This window comes from Fusarium tjaetaba, assembly GCF_013396195.1.
Source record: "Fusarium tjaetaba strain NRRL 66243 chromosome Unknown NRRL66243_c0000227, whole genome shotgun sequence".
Taxonomy (NCBI): domain Eukaryota; kingdom Fungi; phylum Ascomycota; class Sordariomycetes; order Hypocreales; family Nectriaceae; genus Fusarium; species Fusarium tjaetaba.
Genome location: NW_023501423.1, coordinates 1 through 19,929, shown reverse-complemented (window position 1 = coordinate 19,929; position 19,929 = coordinate 1). Strand labels below are relative to the sequence as shown.

The 19,929-nt window shown below is 48.6% G+C and overlaps 9 protein-coding genes across 9 annotated transcripts; 5 read left to right on the top strand and 4 right to left on the bottom strand.

Moving 5' to 3' along the window:
- Window positions 1-96: 96 nt before the first annotated feature.
- On the top strand, window positions 97-785 carry FTJAE_9910 (glutathione-dependent formaldehyde-activating; the record flags this gene model as incomplete). Its single annotated transcript, XM_037356880.1, has 4 exons — window positions 97-272; window positions 329-361; window positions 418-463; window positions 516-785. 4 exons carry the CDS (start codon window positions 97-99, stop codon window positions 783-785), a joined length of 525 nt encoding a protein of 174 aa, XP_037202993.1.
- A 2,032-nt stretch (window positions 786-2,817) lies between these two features.
- On the top strand, window positions 2,818-4,219 carry FTJAE_9909 (uncharacterized protein; the record flags this gene model as incomplete). Its single annotated transcript, XM_037356878.1, has 6 exons — window positions 2,818-2,859; window positions 2,925-3,001; window positions 3,058-3,313; window positions 3,370-3,396; window positions 3,444-3,479; window positions 3,527-4,219. The coding sequence occupies 6 exons, from the start codon at window positions 2,818-2,820 to the stop codon at window positions 4,217-4,219; spliced, it is 1,131 nt and encodes a 376-aa protein (XP_037202992.1).
- Window positions 4,220-4,451: 232 nt separating this feature from the next.
- FTJAE_9908 (ribonuclease P MRP subunit RPP1) lies at window positions 4,452-5,345 on the bottom strand (the record flags this gene model as incomplete). Its single annotated transcript, XM_037356877.1, has 1 exon — window positions 4,452-5,345. One exon carries the CDS (start codon window positions 5,343-5,345, stop codon window positions 4,452-4,454), a length of 894 nt encoding a protein of 297 aa, XP_037202991.1.
- An 817-nt stretch (window positions 5,346-6,162) lies between these two features.
- Window positions 6,163-6,548, top strand: FTJAE_9907 (ribonuclease P complex subunit; the record flags this gene model as incomplete). Its single annotated transcript, XM_037356876.1, has 2 exons — window positions 6,163-6,306; window positions 6,360-6,548. 2 exons carry the CDS (start codon window positions 6,163-6,165, stop codon window positions 6,546-6,548), a joined length of 333 nt encoding a protein of 110 aa, XP_037202990.1.
- Window positions 6,549-7,682: 1,134 nt separating this feature from the next.
- FTJAE_9906 (uncharacterized protein) lies at window positions 7,683-11,167 on the top strand (the record flags this gene model as incomplete). The annotated part of the gene is made up of 2 exons (XM_037356875.1): window positions 7,683-10,543; window positions 10,597-11,167. 2 exons carry the CDS (start codon window positions 7,683-7,685, stop codon window positions 11,165-11,167), a joined length of 3,432 nt encoding a protein of 1,143 aa, XP_037202989.1.
- A 398-nt stretch (window positions 11,168-11,565) lies between these two features.
- On the bottom strand, window positions 11,566-11,889 carry FTJAE_9905 (uncharacterized protein; the record flags this gene model as incomplete). Its single annotated transcript, XM_037356874.1, has 1 exon — window positions 11,566-11,889. One exon carries the CDS (start codon window positions 11,887-11,889, stop codon window positions 11,566-11,568), a length of 324 nt encoding a protein of 107 aa, XP_037202988.1.
- An 814-nt stretch (window positions 11,890-12,703) lies between these two features.
- Window positions 12,704-14,119, top strand: FTJAE_9904 (phospho-2-dehydro-3-deoxyheptonate aldolase; the record flags this gene model as incomplete). The annotated part of the gene is made up of 1 exon (XM_037356873.1): window positions 12,704-14,119. One exon carries the CDS (start codon window positions 12,704-12,706, stop codon window positions 14,117-14,119), a length of 1,416 nt encoding a protein of 471 aa, XP_037202987.1.
- A 327-nt stretch (window positions 14,120-14,446) lies between these two features.
- On the bottom strand, window positions 14,447-15,492 carry FTJAE_9903 (glucose-6-phosphate 1-epimerase; the record flags this gene model as incomplete). Its single annotated transcript, XM_037356872.1, has 3 exons — window positions 14,447-14,821; window positions 14,872-15,180; window positions 15,235-15,492. 3 exons carry the CDS (start codon window positions 15,490-15,492, stop codon window positions 14,447-14,449), a joined length of 942 nt encoding a protein of 313 aa, XP_037202986.1.
- Window positions 15,493-16,436: 944 nt separating this feature from the next.
- Window positions 16,437-18,204, bottom strand: FTJAE_9902 (sugar transporter; the record flags this gene model as incomplete). Its single annotated transcript, XM_037356871.1, has 3 exons — window positions 16,437-17,216; window positions 17,266-18,041; window positions 18,114-18,204. 3 exons carry the CDS (start codon window positions 18,202-18,204, stop codon window positions 16,437-16,439), a joined length of 1,647 nt encoding a protein of 548 aa, XP_037202985.1.
- Window positions 18,205-19,929: the final 1,725 nt, after the last annotated feature.

Genomic DNA, 19,929 nt, shown 5'->3' with positions numbered 1-19,929 from the left:
CGTTTTACACTGAGGATCGAAACTCTGCTTACGAATTTCGTCACCATTGAAATCGCCGTCACACCGTTTAGTTGAATCGTCCTTTCGTTTACAACCATGGAGGCCAGATGTCAATGTGGTTCAGTGACCTTCAAGACTCCCCTCCCTCAGCCTCTGGCGCTCTACATCTGCCACTGCGATGCTTGCAGACGACAAACTGGTTCAGCATTTGGCACTTCTGCCATATTTCCTCGATTTGAGCTGCCTGACACAGACCTACTGAGCGTTTACAGGTAAGAAACAACTGTTTGGTGTTACGAGCTGGACTAACTGGCTTGGGGTATTATAGTCGACCTACAGCCTCAGGGCATCAGCTTTACTGGTAGGTGTTTTAGAAGCCTCATGTTTGTTTGACTGGGCGCTAAGCGTTACAAACAGTTACTTCTGTCGCAAATGCGGAACTCGTCTCATTCACTCAACGCCAGTACGTAATTGCATCTTGGCCTACGGGTTATTCTCCCACTGACCGAACATAGTCAAAGAACGTCATCTCCGTGAAAGGAGGATGTCTTGATGGTCTGGACTGGAAGCGAGCGATTCACATCTGGACCAAGACAGCCATGGTTCCTATTCCCGAAGGATCTGAAACGCACTCTGAAGAGTCCGGCTATACGGACTATGGATCAACTCAGGAGGAGCTGGATCAGCCTGGGGATCTTGTCGGAAGCTCGGGTTGTAACATGCCTGTTAGTCAAAGGGCTTCAAGCTCTGCTGGGGTGAATGGTGATGATAACATGAGTGGATGAGTATTATGAGATGAATGATGGCGTTGGTGGGTGTTGATAAGCAGATTGTGGGTTTGGAGTTGAAACATTTCACTTGGTGAGAGCATTGGGATGTGATATCATGGGAATAGGCGCAATAAACGAATAGCATATTCATAGTATGAAATTGATGAGTTGTGTTTTGAAGAGTTTTGTTAGTCATGATAGTTGTTCTAGGGGAGGTAAGAAAACTAAGAATTTCTATCACGAGTATAAAAAAACATAGGTAAGTTTGGGATAGTTTTTGGACAACTCTAGTATATGCTTCGTGGCTCTTTATTAGACTTAGTGTTTTAGATATCAAACGTTAGAAGTTGTCTCTGAGGCCGTGTTGTGGGAATGGGAAACAGTTGTGAACAGTATCGGTATGTGGGTGATGAACCTGTGTTAGCTGGCTTATTATTGATTAGGTAGGTATTAGCAAGGTGATGATAATTTACTTTACCTGTTTAGAAGTTCAATGGCACAATCCCCTTGTTAAAATTGTAACCGTATATTTGTAACGAGTCAACGATGTAGCCTTTAACCTTTCACCAATAATGACGTGCATCTATCATCCCTGTATATAATCGCTGCAAGTTCGATGAGCACTAACAAAGTAAAAGAGTTTCTTTTAACGGCATTTGACGTCCTTATCTTACAATTGGCACGCGTATCTCAAGTCTCAGCCTTATTCTGTAAGTAAATTGATGAATTAATTAAAAGCTGTCAACTCGAAACTTGACGTCCATTAGCTTCCGGTAGTGTAATCAAACGAGTCCTATTGAATGGCTCTTGGCACTTCGGCCGATTCACTCAAAGTAGCGAGGTCGGGCCCCCCTCCCGAAACCTCGGATGAACAAGGGGTGCTTCAGTTGCGTCTCGCTATTGATGGAGAATTCTAGGCATTTTTCGCGATGTTTTTGCCATGGTAATTCGCTCTCGAGAATGGCCTCTTTTTCGTGAGGTATAAGACCACAGCGGGAGGGACCGTTTTGTGATGGTTTGTTAGTCTTGCATTTCGGCCGCCAAGATGGCCTTGCTATCAACTCTATGTGATTGTATTGCAGAAGCGCATTGTCTGTTGAGCGCTTACTAAAACTTCCATGATATTATCGCAACATATCTCGTCTCGGTAACTATTGCCAAGTCCCGGCGCACGGTGGTGCCTTGATTAGCCCCCTTTAGTCCCATCTTGACAGGTAGCGCCAAGTCTCTTGATCAAGACTTTGATATTGAGCTGAATTGTTGGGATGTGGCCATCAAACTGCGAGTTTATACTCAACTTCGATAAAGTTATCAAACTAGCAAGCTTACACTGCAGATCATGAACCCGGTCTCTCAGTTATCACCAAATAATATGCCTGATTCCCTCAAACTCCTTGTCGCGATAGCGTCTTTTTACCCCTGAACCCTAGCTCATCCCCAAACTCGCAACCCTAGCCCGTCCTAACCCCAAGCGTCACAAGTCTCCGTTTGAGCCTCAGATTCCAGAACCATGATGCACCAAAACGTGCCCCTGCTTCGTCTGCGACGGTGTGTGCGGCGGAGAGGCGCGGCTTGGCTTGGGTCTGAAGAAACCTGAATCATCCCATTTCTCTTCTCCCCCTCCCCTCCCTTTGCTTCTGACCTTTTTTTTTAGATTCTGAATTCTGAATTGTGTTGTTGTGTTATGTTTATTGTTTTCTATCCGTCGTGACCTTGTCAATCGCTCGCTCTTTTCACTGATTGACTTTGTAAGTTTTGGTGCTGCCCGGGCTTTGGACTCGGCGGTGCTACCACTACCCATCGTCACGGCTTCTCTTCTTGTTCTGCCCCGGGCAATCATTCTTTTACTGTCCCTTTGACTGAACGACTTTTAATACCTACTCGACATATCATCATCTCCAAGATTTAATCGCTATTGTCGAACTGTTATATCTGTCGCTCTTTTACAACTGGACCGTAAAAACTCATAAACAGCTGGACTGTTGGAACATTCACTCACTACACCAAATCGAATTCTGAAAGTTATTGGGGAAGAGCTTGGATCATCATGAAGTTGTTGCTTTGGCTTACCGCCGCCCATGTTGCGCAGGTGAGAATATTCAAAACTCACAACGAGATACTTCAGAGTCAAGAGACTGACTTTGACTCGAATAGGCCGCGGGAAGACATGGGATAATGAAAAAGAGGCAGGCAGAGGTTGAGGGTGTTGCTCATGCGCTCAAGTTCGAAGGGTGAGTTTAAGCCACAAACCACCAAAGTTGAGTTTTCAGTGTTAACAAATCTCTAGACTGAGGCTGTCTTATATCACCGAGACTGAAACTGCTACTCAAAAAGTTACCGAGACAGAGACAGCGACTGTTGTTCAGACTGTTCAGGGCGAAGCTGAAGCTGCTGCTGGCGAGGTTGTCACCGTTACCGTCAACGCTCCTCCAGTTACTGTCACCGAAACCAAGACTGAAGTCGTCAACCAAGTCCAAACTCACTATGTCACTCAGGTTCAGGTCATGACTCAATATGTTACCCAGGTCGCAGCGGCGCCTCCTGTAAGTCATGTGAAAAACATTTCAAGAAACCTATATGCTAACTGAATGATTTCTAGCCTGTCGTTGAAACCGTTACTCAGGCTGTAAGTCCTATAGCTTGTATCCCTCAGCTGTTACTAACTCCTCTAAGCAACTCATTACAGTGATCATTCCAGGAGAAGCACCAGTAAGTTCTTTTGGTTAAACCTCATATCTAATACTAACTCAACCCAGGCGCCTGTTACTGTGATTCACACTGTGCAAGCCCCCGCTGAGTCTGACGATGCTCTTGGAAAGTTCAACCCTGGTGTCACTACGATCCCTATTCCCGAGAGCCTTTTGCCCAAGACGACACTCGCATCGGATCCCTTTGCTGTGGTTGGGCCAATCAGGTCGGAAACTATTGTTCCTCAGCAACCTTCCAGCATTGTCAACCCTGTTGAGAATCCTGTCCCCACGGCTGTTGCTCCTCAAGAGCCCAGTTCTGTCGAGCAGCCAGCCACGACTCAAGTTGCGCCAGTAGAACCCAGCTCTATTGAGCAGCCTGCAACGACACAGCCAGTAGTTTCCGAGCAACCTACTACTACTTCTGCTGCCCAAGCGGCTACTACGGAGTCCACCGCTCCTCAGCAGCCTGCCAGTTCCATCGAAGAACCCATAGTTGAAGCTTCTTCCACACAAGGAGGACAACAGACATATGCCCCTTCAATGGAACTCGGCAACATGGGCCCCGACACCACAGGAAGACTTGCACAGCCCGCTCTCGACGGAACCAAGCCCACCACCACTGCCAACGCCGAGTCAGCTTCCAGGACACGAGTCCCTATCGATCTGTCCGACCCTTCAAAGCTCAGCAGCGCGCTCAACCTGGGCAACTTGGTAGGAGGAAACGGAGCCCTCAAGGCCCGCGCTACTGGCACGCCATGAGTCTATGGTTGACATGCGTTGGAGACGATGATGTGAATGGTAAAAAACTTTGAGACGGACTTGGGGGTTTCTTTCGAATGGGCATTCGTGCTCGTAATGTTGTAGCTAGTCTTATAATAATGTGAGCAAGTCTCCAGAGCATACCAGTCAGCTTTGTGCATCTATCTATGGGTATCGTGATGCCATGCTGTCTACCTATTCGCGTTCTTTCAGAGCGCCAATCTCAAATTTCTTATTCTTTCTCATTTGCTGCATTCCTCGAGGCCAGCTTCATCTTCTTGGCCTGCCGTTTACTGATCTGCTGTGTATCCTCATCGCCAGTCTTGCGCTTTTGATTCTGATTTTGACCCTTGTTCTTTGGTTTCTTGCCATCCTCATCTTTTTTTGCGCCCTTCTCTTTCTCGGCGACTTCAACAATGTTGATGACGCCCTTGAATCCATTCCTCTTGATACCTTCATTTACCACAACAGATCGAGGCACTTCGCCAAACCCTTCAAAGCCTTTCTCGTTGCTTAACCCTCCCATAAAATTGAGCATGTTTATCACATCGGCAGGTGCTCGTAGGGATAGCGCATTCTTGGCTTCGCTGCTAATCATGATGCCCCTGCCGCGCGTCGACCGGATGAGACTTTGCAAGTTTGAGATAAACCTTGGGCGCCCTCGATCATCGCCATTGATCACTTGACCATAGCAGACCTCGAAGCGGATGCCACGGTTGATAGCAGCCATGCATGGTTTCGGCTTAAGATGGAATTGCAAGTCCTGCGTCAAGTCGAGTGATATGATGGGTACGTCGAGCGTGAGACAAGCATTCTGAAAGGCTTTGTCCGTCAGTGGACGGGCCGCGATGATGTCGTATGTTGAGATGAGCGATGGGATTCGGTAGTTATTCGCTGAAGGATCTGAGAGAGGAAGAGTCGCGCGGTGGAGGATGTTTGGAAGCTTGGAGCCTGGCTTGGGTTCTATCGTTGGGAACGGCGCGGTGTTGTTGGCGGGAAGCGGCAGCGTCAGCGTGTGGTTCAGCGCGACGGTTGCGTATCCGAACGTCGATGCGCGAGTGAGTGTTTGGAGAAGCTGTTCATCTTTAGTCGCTGGCGACCATGCGATATTTAGATCGTAAATCATGATGATGGGTTGTGGAGGTTTGTTGAAAGCTTTGCGCAGGAAGCTAGCATTTACTCTCGAGATTTTTTTTGCGCTGCAAAGTTTACAGGTCCTACAAGTATATTTTTAGCTACTCTACCACCCTCGCTTTAGAAGTCGTAAAAGAGGCATTCCACATTACACAGAGGTTATTGAATATCTATTTTAATTCAGAGAGTATCATGGCCGGTATAAGATAGATAGGTCATCAATAAAAGAATAGCACCATGTAGAAACCATTCCCTATGCCTCACCAGTCAGAGCATCCATTTCTAGCTTGAACAATGAGCTTCCATTAGTCGTAAAAAGCTGTGGTCCGTGCACAGTGAGCGTTGTCACTAAGAGCCAGCCCCTGCCGGTTCGTCATCACCTTGTTCTTAGGTTGTGCCTGTAAATGGAAACTCTCCTATTCGTACCAGCACTTCCATGGTTTGAACATGATACTTACTTCTCATGTAGATACTTTCTTTATTAAATAACTGACGCTAGCACTCCCTGAAGAACAAATTTCTATCTCTTACCAACATTATAAAGCTAGTATCTTCCATTTATGCATGGTACGTGCATGCATGACCTTTGACCTTAACTTTAAAGCTTCCATGCCAAGAAACTGCGCCGCCTGGACTACGACTACCAACGCGCCACTTGGCCTCGAACCCCAGGTCTTGGATCGGCATTAATTGACTTCCCTTAAACACATCACATCACATCGCACGCCTCACCACTTCAACAAACGTTCGCCCGCGGCTTTACACCGCTTCCTTCTCTTCCTGCTGGCGAATCTTCCTAAACATCAATAATGTTCTTCTTCTTCGTGTGTGGCGAGCACACATTCCGAAAGGAAGTCTCGGAATATCAGGGCATGATATTCCAATGTCACCACTGTGGTAACATGGCAGCACATGTCCAAAAGAGCAACCCATGGTTCACGTTCTGTTGGATTGTAAGACTCTTCTTCTCTGGCTCTTCATTACAGCCAACTAACCTCCACCGCAGCCGCTCATTCCTTTGTCCATCTCTGGGTACGTCGATGTCGCATGCCGTATCTGCAACTTCCATCAACCTCTCGTAAACCGACCGGACGTCAAGGCCGTGACAAGTGGTGGAGGAGGAGGACCTCCCCCACAACAATACGCACCTCCTCACGGCGGACCTCAAGGACAGGCACCTATGCGATACGGTTAATAGGAACGATCTTGTCGAGTTTTGAGGAATATGCTATCGACACAGGCGTAGCGTATGCGTGCGCTGTAATTGTTCGTTGTTGCAACAGTGCCTTCTTTGGTTTTTGTTTGTTTAAAGAGGCGTGACAGCCTGGTGTTGAGGCGAATCAGGATACCCCATGAATGGGGCAATGGCTGGGTTTCTTTCGAGAAAGAGAATTTCGCTTGAATTCTATGCTACTAAGAGACTCTTTGACCTTTGTATATTGTTGAAGATGAAGCGCAGGTGAAATTGAGCTCGGGACATATAATTTGGACGTATTGAAAGCACATATTCTACTTCCGCTCATCTTGGGATACCACCTTTTGGGAACATTTCAAGGCAGCTCTGCCTCTTACAACCATTTCTCTACCCCAGTCTCAGGAACTATCGATTGGCACCTTTCCTCTTGAGGGAGCCAAGTGTTGTTGACCACCTAGTATCTGCATCCGTCCATCGTCAAAGTCCGTCCTGGCTTCATACCTTTCACATACGACCAAAGCTCGGAGAGAATACGGGATCCCGTCCGCTCTCCCATAGTCAAGCTCCGAAGCGCCGGATTAGTAGTTGGGTCGGTGACGACCAGCGAATACCTGGTGTTGTATGTTCATTTTTTGTGCTTTGTCTCTTATTGCGATGCCACTTTTTTGTGAATTTGGCGGAGATGATAGTTCCCCATATTATTAGTGTAGACTTCCTGCGGCCCAAGAAGAGACCTTCCCGATTCATCTCCAATTCAAGGACCAATGAGTATGCGGGAAAGAGACGCGATGACATCCAAGACATTTGATCGTGTTTAAAGTCAACAATTATTCCATTGGATGTCTAGAAGCACGCTACAGACTTACCCATACGCGTTATGGACATGGGATAATTTGATAATTCCCGGTTGCGGGGCAAACATTCACGGTTGGCAGCTACGATCTTGCACCCTTGCCTGTTTTAGCGGGCCGTTGCCCAGCAACGCCGCCAAACACGGCCTGTCCACTGAAGACTCTCGACCCGATCAGGGACCTGCAATAAACAAAATCCATCATCGTACATGATGCTGCCTACTTAATCTCTTTCTTTTTCCATACTAACCATACACCAACAACACAGCGAACCATAATCACAATGGAATCACCACCTAAGAGAATGACCCGGGCTAGAGCTGCCGCAAAGGCTACTGATCCCTCGGTCAAGACAACAAAGATCGTCACAGCTGCTGCGCGGGCAAAGAGTACCGCGACTGCAGGCACAAAAAGCACAGCCGCTAAGAGAAAGACAAGAGCGGATGAGGAAGAGGAGGAGCAACGCGAAGTTGCTGTTGTTAGAAGAACGCGTGGTCGACCAAAGAAGACTGAGGACCAAGAATCTGAGGTTGAACCTGTAGCACCAACAAAACCCACAAGAGGCCGTGCAGTCAAGAAGACGGCCACAGAACCTCCCAAGGAGACTGCTGCACCTGTCAGAGCTACTCGGGGACGGCCTCGGAAGGCTGTTGCTGCTGAAGCAGAAGAGTCTGCTCCGGCGGCAGCCCCTGTCCCTGCAAAAAAGACCACCGCTCGCACTCGCACAACTACCACAACAGCTACAACGACAAAACCAACAACTGCCGCCAAACCTGCTGCCAGAAAAGCTGTCAAGTTCCAAGAGCCCGACAAGGAGAACATTGAGCCTGCTACCGAGGCCAAGGAGCCTGCTCGGCCAGGAATCAGAGGCCGACCAGCCAAACGTGGAGGAGCAGCTGGAAGTCGAACGACCAGAGCGGCGGTAAGATTCGCCGAGTCGACAGACAACAAGCCTTTAAGTCCTAAGAAGATTACCCAGATACCTGTTTCGAGGGACGATGATTCCGAGGACGAACTCGCCGGTGACATGCCGCCTGTCAAACCGATGAAGAAGAACCCGATCAAGCCTCCTACAAGTGCTGCTAAAGCCCAGCCTCAGCCGACCGAAAAATCTACCGAATCAACAAATGCATTAGATAGCATCACAAATCCGCCAGATCTTGGCGGAATTAACCTATCTCCTGCAAAGAGACGTCCAGCTTCGCCCCTCAGGGATACAATGAGATCACCAGCTCGCCGAATTGGTCCTGTTGCTCTGCCTGGATCTACAATGAAGAAGACTCAGGACGACACCGCTCAAGCTGCAGAGAGTACTTCGTTCAAGAACTCTTTGCTCATGTCCGCGGCTAAGCGACCTCAATCACCCATCAAGGGATTGAACTTTGCAACATCGCTCAAGCCTCAACAGACCCAATCAGCAATGAAGGCGTCACTTCTCCTTTCGCCTCCGAAGCGGGCCATGCCTGGACTGAAGCCGGTCACAGAGCCGCGACCTAGAGATGTTGCGGACCTGGGTGAACCACCAGTCATGAAGCCTCTGGTTATGGATACTCCTAGTCGTGCCCCTTCTAACCGATCTTCGGATAAGCTTATGTCGGAAGAGCAAGCTGAGCTTGAGTTTGATGCTGTTGATGACGATGTCTTCAATGACCCAATTGAGAACTTGCAATTCCCTGGCCGTCTGTCTGCTGTGCTTCCTCGTCATGCTGACCCTGCCTTGAAGAAAGAGATGGGGATTGTCGATGAGACTGACGAAGAGCCTGCTCCAGTTGAAGCTACCATCGAGACTCTTGAAGAGCCTCAGGTGGAAGCTGAGACTGTCGTCGCGGCTGGTGAAGATATTGCGACTGAGGCTGAAGCGGTCCAAGAAGTGGCTGAAGAAGTGAACGACCTTACCGACGAGGAGGACAGCATGGTCGTTGACGAAGAAAATGCTGAGGCAGATGATGTCCCTGAGGAATTTGAGTCCAAGAATTCAACTCCCGCTCAGTCTGCCCAGCAAGAACAGAATCCCATGTTCCACCTCAGGGACAAGGATTTGGAGCCCTCTCAAGACTCGGACTCTGAGGATGAGACCATGGCCATCAAGGGTGTAGGGCCTACCACCCCAACACCATTTGTTCGCAAGACACCAAAGACTTCTCGTGCTTCTATGGGTGGATTTAGCGCACTCGCTGATCGACTTGGTTCTTGGAAGGCCAGTACGCCTATCAAGATGGCTCCTCTCGGTGGAGAGAAGCTCTCTAACAAGTCAGCTACTCCTCGATCTGAGGCCTCACCCGCTTCAACTCATTATTTTGAAGATGAGATGACTGTGCGTGCAGGTATGGAAGAACTTCAGGCCGACAGGACTGCCGAGATTGTTGAGCCCACTTTCGATGACATGGAGGTCACTGAGGAGGACGTTGAGTTGGCCAACGAAGCTAATGAGATGTCTCTGATGGAGCCCGAGGTTCTTGAAGAGGTTGTCAATACTGAAGCTTTTGACGACACTCTGTCCGAGGCTAGTCAGGAGTATGGCGATGAGAATGAGGCCCCTGTTTCTATGGCACCCATTACACCTGTTCGTCCAGTCATGAAGACCTTCAACACCACCACAAAGGTTCCTCTGAAACCTGCAGACGACTCATCTCCTTCCCCTCTGAAGAAGCGCAGCTTCAGCGCATCGCGAGTTGCTCCCAAGCGCCCCTCAGGCCCTACCAGGAGTGCGTCTGTCATCTCTTACTCCCCTACCAAGGGTAGAAAGAGTATGCCCGCAACCATTGCCGAGGTCCCGTCTGCCCCTTCAACACCTGCCCCTGTCACACCCTCAAAGTCTGACCTCTGGTCGTCCTTGGGTACGCCCGCTAGAACTCCCCGACGTGATGTTGACCCTGCTCTACTTCGTGGAGCTGTCGTCTTTGTCGATGTTTACACCAGCGAAGGAGCTGATGCCAGCAGTATCTTTGTGGAGCTGCTCACGCAGATGGGTGCCAAGTGCCTAAAATCATGGAGCTGGAACCCCAACGGTTGTGGCAACGATGTGACATCCACTAAGGTTGGAATCACACACGTTGTCTTCAAGGACGGCAGCAAGCGCACACTGGAGAAGGTCCGTGAGAGCAACGGAATCGTCCAGTGTGTCGGAGTTAGTTGGGTGCTTGAGTAAGTCGATGTCTTCCTAATTCTTTTTTTGAATCAGTGCTAACCAGAAATAGTTGTGAGCGTGAGAACGACTGGGTTGAGGAAAGCCCCTACAAGATCGACACGAGCAACGTCCCTCGGGGTGGAGCTCGCCGCCGCAAGAGTATGGAGCCCAAGGCTTTGGCCAACATGAATGGCACCCTCGTCAACAGCCCTACCAAGGGAAGCTCTCGCACAGCTCCCTCTACGCCGATCAACCGTCGCCAAAGTACACAATGGATGTACACCCCTTCGGATCAAGGAGACGAGGACGAGGAGATGGAGGATTTTGAGTATTCGGAAGCCATCTTGACCCCTGTTCCCAAGACCCCTGCTCCTGAGGCCATTGCTCGCTATGCTGCCAACCTTGTCCCTGATACTCTATCTGACGATGGTGACGATGACGACATGGATGGCTCCCCTACTAAGGATGCTCTCCTTATGCGAACATGTCCTCCCAAGGCCAACCCCTTCCGTGAGTTGGGTGCTGGCATCATCAGCGAGACCAAGGACGACAACGTCCTGATGCGCCTCATGGCCGCTCGACGCAAGAGTCTTCAGTTTGCCCCCAAGATTGGAAGCCCTCTGGCTAGAACTTGGCAATAGAGTAAAGTAAAGATGTTGTTGATATGGTGGAGGTAGAGTAATTGTGCATGGAAAGGTTCAGGTCTGGAGTTTATGGGTCACATTAGAATTGCGAACACACGTCATGGCATACAATCACTCGTTTTGACGGGATGGAATGGAATACCACGGGATGGACAGGACCTTTGACTCGGCGTTTGGAGGATTGACTGATTAAAGTACACATATTTTGTGTTTGACATACTGATAATTCCATCATGGCGATTGACATTATATTTCTGGCTTGGCTGAAGGTGACTGTTGGAACTGTGAGACACTTGTAGAGGCCTGGGTAGTGTATGGGATATCGCACCTCATTGTATTCTTCCAATTCCCTTCCCGAGCTGACTATTCAAACTTCGAAACCATATTGTAATCCCTCATGCCTTGATAAACGCCCTCATAGCTTTCACAGCATCACCCTGATTACTCTTCAACAACTCAGTCGCCTTCGCCTTTGACAGCTCAAGCTCATCGACGAGGAGTGCGACATCAGCAGCGTCGACCTTGACGTTCTTATGAGAAGCGGCGGCAGCAGAAGTCTTGTTTGCGCCGCCGAGGCTCTTGATGGCTTTGCTGGCAGCGTCGGCGTCGACGTTTTGTGGTGTCGAGGGTGAGTCTGCGGCGTCGAGGTTCTCGAGAGCGGAGGCTGCTTTGCGGTCCTCGGCGGACTTTGCGTTCTGAGAGGGCGTTTCGTCGGTCATGATTGTTGTGGTGTGTTAAAGTGAAGTGAGGTGGAGGTGAGGGTGTAGAGTTGGTGAAGATTAGTCGTTGGTAGTGGGGAGAGGGAGCTACGAAGGTGAAGCTGTGGTGGGGTTGGAGGGGCAGTTCGGTTCTAGCTTGGCTGTGGAGACCTCTGAAGCTTGTTACTGTAGAAGGCGGAATAGAAGATGAGATGGCTTGAATGTTTCAATAGAACAGAAAATGTCTATCTTGGACTCTATTTTATCAGATGGGTTGTATCTCATGGTCGTTAAGTAGTTTGCAGAACGGATTCATGGCACATTCTACTTCCTTACCTGTAAAGAACTAGCAGATCAGGTTAACAAGCATAGCCGCGTCCTCACATTTGAGGGACATACTTTCTGCATCTAACGTTAATACAGTAACTGCCAAATCATCGCCTATAAATCTCCAAACAATAGAAATGCCTGTGTTGGTGTTCATATTGTCTACGCCACATGCGCCGCTTTTAAGCCGAAAGGTGAAGTTTAGTGGCTACCATCGGCAACGCCACATTTCTTTGTTAACTCAATTAAACTTCACTTTTTTCAGTTCCCGATGCAGGTGTAGTCCAGGGTGCGTCTTGACCATCTGTCTTTGTCTTTGCTCTGTGACTCACTCACTCACTCTCCTCTTGATACAATAAACCTCGACTCCTCCACAAACATTCAACAACTTCATATAAACACTACAACACACTAATCAAGTCGGGTACTTGATTTCTTTCCTTTTGTGCGGTTGACTCCGCCCAATTTTGAATCTGTCGTCTCACTCATTCCACCTCTTACACACAAAATGGCTTCATCTTCATCTGCCGGCTGGGAACCCTCGTCCTGGCGCTCAAAGCCTATTAAGCAATCTCCCAATTACCCTGATGCAGAGCCCCTAGCTAAAGCTGTTGAGGAACTCACCCAACTTCCTCCTCTGGTGCATCCCAATGAGATCATTGCTCTGAAAGCTCACCTTCGCGATGTCGCACAAGGAAATGCTTTCCTTCTCCAAGGCGGTGATTGCGCAGAGCTCTTTGACTACTGTCGTCAAGGACCTATTGAGAGCAAGATCAAATTGCTACTGCAAATGAGTGTTGTTCTCATTTGGGGAACAAACAAGAGAGTTGTGCGTATTGGTCGAATGGCTGGACAGTATGCCAAGCCGAGATCTAGTCCTACTGAGATGGTTGATGGAAAGGAAGTCCCTAGCTTCAAGGGCGATATCATCAATGGCTTCCGCCTTGAAGATCGAGAGATCGATCCCAACCGCCTTGTGAAGGCCTACCACCACTCTGCTGCAACCCTCAACTACATCCGTGCCGCTCTCGCCTCTGGCATCGCTGATCTTCATCGACCTCTCGACTGGGGTCTTGGACATGTGAGAGACCCGGAACTCAAGGAGAAGTACTCAGCCATTGCTTCAAGTATTCAGCAGACCCTGCGATTCCTGCAGGTCATCAATGCTCGTCCTGGGGAGCTCGATTCCGTCGAGCTTTTCACCAGCCACGAAGGTCTTCTCCTTGACTATGAGCAGTCTTTGACTCGCTTGCTTGAGAAGCCTACTGCAAGAACCTCAAGCCCTACTCCTGCAGCTGACGATGGCGAGAAGAAGGAGTACTATGATACCTCTGCGCATTTCATCTGGATTGGCGACCGTACTCGCCAGATCGACCATGCCCACGTTGAGTTCTTCCGCGGAATTGCCAACCCAATTGGTATCAAAGTTGGCCCTACAACACCAGCTTCAGACCTTCTTTCTCTTTTGCGCACGTTGAACCCCTCTCGCGAGCCTGGCAAGATCACCCTCATCACTCGTTACGGTGCTGCCAAGGTGCGCGATCTCCTCCCCACACATATTCGCGCGGTTGAGGACTCCGAGTACCGTCGCACCGTTGTCTGGCAATGCGACCCTATGCACGGCAACACACTATCCACACCCACAGGAATCAAGACACGTCGTTTCGGCGATATCTACCGTGAGCTTGAGGAGACACTACGCATTCACAAAGAGGAGGGTAGCAACCTCGGCGGTATGCACCTCGAGCTCACTGGCGATGCTGTTACAGAGTGCTTGGGTGGCAGTGAGGGATTGGATGAGGATGATTTGTCGACAAACTACACTAGTTTCTGTGACCCAAGACTCAACGAGAAGCAGGCCCTTGAGTTGGCTTTCCTCGTCGCTGATCATTTCTCTAGAGAGAATAAGGCACGATCGGCCTGAGCATATGAGTAACACTAAAATTTGACATGAAGAAAATGTACATTGGAGCAAAATAGGAGCAGTGGATATCATGAGAGCAACTTGGGAACAAGCAGAAAAATGAGAATTTGCAACACCTGGATGGGTATGAGAAATCTTGAGTGATAAACACAGCACTGACGGCAGTGATCCTGTGATTTGGTACCTTCTTTCATCTCTAATCTAAGCCTAAGGGCTTGTCTTTCAAAACACAAGTTAATTCATATCATGTCCATCTCAAATTATTGTGCTGCCGTTACGTAAAAACTGTCATATCTTGGATCTCCTCACTCCCTCACTCTTGCCAAGTCAGACCAGAGTGATGGTCTGCGCCGCCTCGAAAGCATCGCCCTTCTCCAGCTTCTGCCATCCCTTGACAGAGCCGGGCTCAACACAGAGCATGTTCTTCCAGCCGTCCTTGGGAGTAAAGTCCTTGATGCCGGCTGACTTGTCGACCCAGGGGTTCCAGACGACGACCTGGTCGAGGTTGTCACGGACGATACGGAAGCGGGGAGTGCCGGACTCGGAGATGACGACTGGGTGAGAGGGACCCTTGGCGGGGGTGTAGATGGAGTCGGTTTCGGCGGAGAAGGTGACGGCGCCGGATTGGGTGGCCTCTGAGCTAGAGACCTTGGAGAAGTAGACGGAGTCCTCGAGACCGGTGACCTCTATGGAAGTGATGTCCTGAGACAGATTAGTTATGATGTCCCATATTTAAGCACTATTTAACATACGCTGATCTTGAAGTAAGTGTGAAGAAGAGTCTGGAAGTCGAAAGCAGTGTCACCATCGTTGGTAACAACAATAGTAGTGTTGAGACTCTCAGGATCAAGAGAAACACTGTAGATAAGAGCAAACTTGTAGGGCCAAAGAGCCTTGAACTCTTCGCTGATGCTCTCGGAGGAAAGACCAAAGTCGAGCTTCACGCTGGAGCTAGAGCCCTCGCTAGTAGACTTTCCAAGGAACTCCCATCGCGAGTTACGAGCAAAGCCGTGCTGGGGAAGCTTGGCTACGGGTTCGTGGTCGGGGGCAGTACCAAAGACCTTTAGATGTACAGATTAGACAAGCTATTATGAGGGAGTGTCGGAGTTCCTTACTGGGAAGACGATGGGAATACCTCCTCGAACAGCAGCACTTCCGTCAAGAGCAGCAGACTCGCTGACCCAGAGCTTCTCAGCCCCTGAAGCATCCTTCCAGCTGATGACAGTAGCGCCGTGGAGAAGAACCTCTACGCTCTCGCCGGTGGGAAGAACGGCCTTGACGCGGGAGTTGTCGTGAGTGATGTCGACGGTGGGTTGAGGAGGCGCGGCGGGGGTAGAGGCGAGCGCCGAGGGTTTGTTTGGACGGTCGACCATTGTGAATGTCTTTTTTGTAGGGATCGAGATAGATAGGTAGAGAAGAGGTTAAGCTTTGGAGGAGATGGAGCTGGTAAAAGTGAGGTGCTAGTCAGAGAGTAGACGTAAGGTAGAGGTTAGAGGTAGGTAGGTAGTGGCGGAACTGCTCAGGTGGGGTTGAAGGGTCCGAGTGGGGGTGGAGGTAGAAAGAACAAGTTCAAGGCAAGAGCAGACAAATGAAGTGGCAGGACTCTAAAGCGGTAAAACACGAGGCTGAAGGGGCCTTATAAAGGTGATGCTCAGTGTCTGGTTCCCTGTAGCTTTGGTTCGCTCAGGCAGAGTCGTATTGTATCTGTAAGATGCGATCCCAGGCCGTGGATGCTTCAAGTCTGAGAGGAGGTCGACACCCATGTAGGCAATGGCGGGGTAGCTCAAGACAGCCAATGACGACACAGGATCGAACTGTTTAGTGGAGATCTGCTGCTAAAGTTAGAGCTGTTACCGGCCACACTCAAAGCTGAAACACGTCTCAGATATCGGCATGTGATACATCAAACCACAAAAATATATCACACCCAGAGCCAGAATCTGGCATTTGGTTGGTGAGAAAGCAGTTTCTGACTCTGAATTTAGGCACAATTAGAATTAACCATAGTTGCCTATACGAAAAAAAACTCACTCGCAAATCTCATTGCCTTGTTGTGAGCGTCATGTACTATAACAGTCTCGGAAATACAGTTTCACAATGTAACGGACGGGCCGTTGAAGCAGTCAAAGTTACACAAAATTGGTACAAGACTCTTACTTAATCGGGTATCTATATGCTGCTATATGTTTCATCATGACACTTGACCAACTAAATTTCTTCTTTCTCTCAACCGCTCTAGGGGTATATATCATGCCTCGGTATAGTTTCCAAAGCCACCACTCATGGCACCCGCCGTTCGTTTAAACGATAGTACCTCTTAGTTCTCTCGGCGCTGGTTCTCTTCGTCGTGTGAAGTAAACATGGCAGCGTTATTGCCTTCGCCGCTCTGTTCACTTGAGCTTCCACTTCGATGCTCAACATGTCCCTTCTCCTCAACCTCCTCGATAGCAATGAGAAGGTTTCCGTTGTTGTCATATCGTCGAGGCTCGACCTTGGCCTGCTTGACCACATCGAGTGCGCCCTGAAAACCATGCCCCACCTTCTGGAAGATAGTATCCATTTCTTCCAGAGATCGGTATGCAGTCTCAGGGAAGAAGAAGTAGACCGAAGGAACCATGATGGCATTAATGACTGCAAAGATGACATATGTGTTGGATCCAATGTTCTCAAATGCAGGAGGAGTGATCATGACCACCAGCCAGTTGAAGATCCAGTTACTCGATGTTGATAGAGCGTTGGCAGGCGCACGGATTCGAAGAGGTGTGATTTCAGCAGGGTACAGCCAGGTCATGCCAAGCCATCCAACGGCAAAGAATGAGTTAAAGACAAACAAGAAGACAATTCCAACAATCTGACAAGCCTTCGCATCACTTGAGCCAACTCCAGCAAGTATAGCCATGGATGCACACTGGCCTGCTGCACCAAAGAGCATAAGCTTTCGACGACCAACCCGCTCAACCAGCCAGATAGCAGGGAGTGAGGCCAAGAAATATTCGGTGCCGTTGAGAGCGGCCATGAGTAGAGGCATGTGACCAGTCATACCGAGTCCAGCATAGATGGTAGCAGCATAGTAAGTAATCAAGTTGATACCAGAGATCTATTCCGATGTCAGTATCTGGTTGATTCAAAAGACTTGTATGCCTTACCTGTTGGAACATTTGGTTGATATAAGCGATGAGAGTACGGTGGAGGTTCTTGTTGTGATTTCGAGAGAACAAGTCCGAGAATGATCCCTTGCTCATCTCTGCAGCGGTCTCCTTAATGGCCTTGAACTCGTTGTCCACATACTTGCTCTGGACATCCTGGTTGGCAATGGCAGCAATGACCTCCTTTGCATCTTCATCACGTCCCTTGAGCACAAGCCAACGAGGAGACTCTGGAAGGTTCATGACGAAGGCCATAATAATTAGACAGAAGACAATCTGGAACGCCATTGGGAAGCGCCAGCAGGCAGATGTGTCTTGCGCAAAGTACATGCCGTAGTCGACCCAGTACGAGATGGTAATGCCGAGTGTGATGAGCGCACCTTCGATCATTACCAGCTTACCACGTTTATGGGCGGAGCAGGTTTCTGATTGCCACATAGGAACAGTAGATGTGTTGCCGCCGTTACCAAGACCAGTGATGATTCGTCCGATGATGAAGTGTTCTAGAGTGAACGCAGAAGCCTGAAGAGCAGCACCAACGACCATGATTGTGGTACCGAGCATAATCATTTTCCGGCGGCCAAGCTTGTTCCCAAGAAAGATGGTAGCAATGGCACCAAAGAAGCATCCCAGGTTGTAGGACGAAACAGCGATACCTTGATAGTTGGAGCGGTCCTTTCGAACAGCCGCAGATACTGTAGGATCATCGCTGTGCATGTCTGGGAATTGCTCCATGAAAGGTGCCATTGTCAAGATACCTCCCATGACGCCTTGGTCTATATCAAAAGTCAGTGTCTGCTACCATGGCTTGACTTGAAGCCTATGTGTGTGAAAGTGGTAGGTATTACCATAACCAAATAGCAGGAAATCGGTTCCGGCAATGGTACTGATGGCATAGTTGAGGGCCTGGCCTCGAAGGCCAAAGTACTTCTTGAACATGATGAAGAGTTCGAAACCGAATAATGTTTCTTCAAACTCAATGTCACTGGGACGACAACAAAGGTTGGTATTGAGAACGGTTGAGGCCGGGGGATACTCGGGCTTATAAGAAACGCAAGCTCAAGGGTCTTGCATGCCGGACTGCGGAAAACAGAGTCATGTAAAGTAGTACTCGACACTGGATCCACGGCCTCTGGGTGTCCACCCCCAGGCCATGCGAGAAGCTGGTAACTGAGACGGACCTTGGCTGCCCATCTAGCCCATCCATTCATTATTGTCTTAGTCTTGGCCGTTTATGATGGACCCATCGGCGAAAAGTGATAGTGCCTATGACCATACTGTGCATATGTGCATGCAGTAAAGTATACCGAGATCCGCAGTCGTGTGCACCCATGGCCAGCAGGGCGATGATCCCTGCATTACGGTATTGTAAAGTGTTCAGGGCGTTGTGCGAACAAGCAAGTGACAGTTCAGCCCTGGAAGTAGCTGTCTGGGTCCCTCCATGATTCATTGCTCTGGTCCATTGACTGGCTACTGTTTAGAGGGTCAATACTATATCCTTCTCTATAATGCCACCCTGGAAGCATAAACTCGTGGAGAAGGCCCTAAAGTTTACCTCTCGCCTCCGCAGAAATCAGACGAGTTGGGGAAGTAAACATGGGGAACTCTTAGAAGGCTGGAGCGTGGGGAATACGACGTCATCGCAGGTCCATCAACTGAGGGTCCTTTCGGAGATACGAAAATCGGGGCACTCAAGGCGTCAGTGTTCGGTGGGCGTCTGATGGTCTCGTTAATGTCGCATTTCTAAGGTATTAGCCATAGTTGACTTTTAGAAGCTTCCTGGGGCAGGAGCCTGTTTGCAATGTTTCCTCGAAATCGAACTTCATGAAGTCTTAAAGTCCGGGTTTCTAAATGGAGAATGGAGATGAAATCTGAAGGAGAGGTTGATGTTTCTACACGTGATATTAAATTCTCTGGGCAAGGAAGGAACCGTCGAAATAGCATCCTTCCTGCCAAAGTCTTGGTATATGCTAGTATCGCTCAGTAATGAGGCTCTACTTTATCCTAAGGTATTCTGCTTTCTTTGTGATCTCCAGCCTACAATGGCAACTCCAAACTGAAAGGAATGATATATGTAAATACAATTCCGTAAACCCATCGGTCACTCTTGATCAATGAGACTGCGACTACACAGTACAAAACAGTACAAAGCAGTACACTTTTGAACAAATTGGCCGTCAAGAACGGAACTGAACAGTCAGAAACGCTTCAGTCCCTGTCACGTACACGCCAAGATCCAACCTGCAGTCCACTGACTCCATCACAAACCCGCCATAGACATCAACTGCCCAATCAATCGTGATAGACATCTGCAAAGAAAAGGCCTCGCTGACCATAACAAATGACCCTCTAGTGGGTGACAGAAGAAATGACCCCACTCACCAAAACCTCACCAAAATCGCTATTATTTTAAAAAGCTATATAGATTCTATAAAAATAGTTATTAAAAAGATATAAGTCATAATAAATATTTAAATAGTTAAATTTATACTTTATATATTTTTTTTTTAATTATTATTCTTTATAAAAAAGTATAAAATAGAAAATAAAATAAAGACTTTTTATATAAAGATTTTAATATTAGTTTTATAAGCTATATAATAAGGTTAAATAAGTAAAAAATATAGTTTATATTAAGACCTGACTTTATAAAAGGTCTTATTA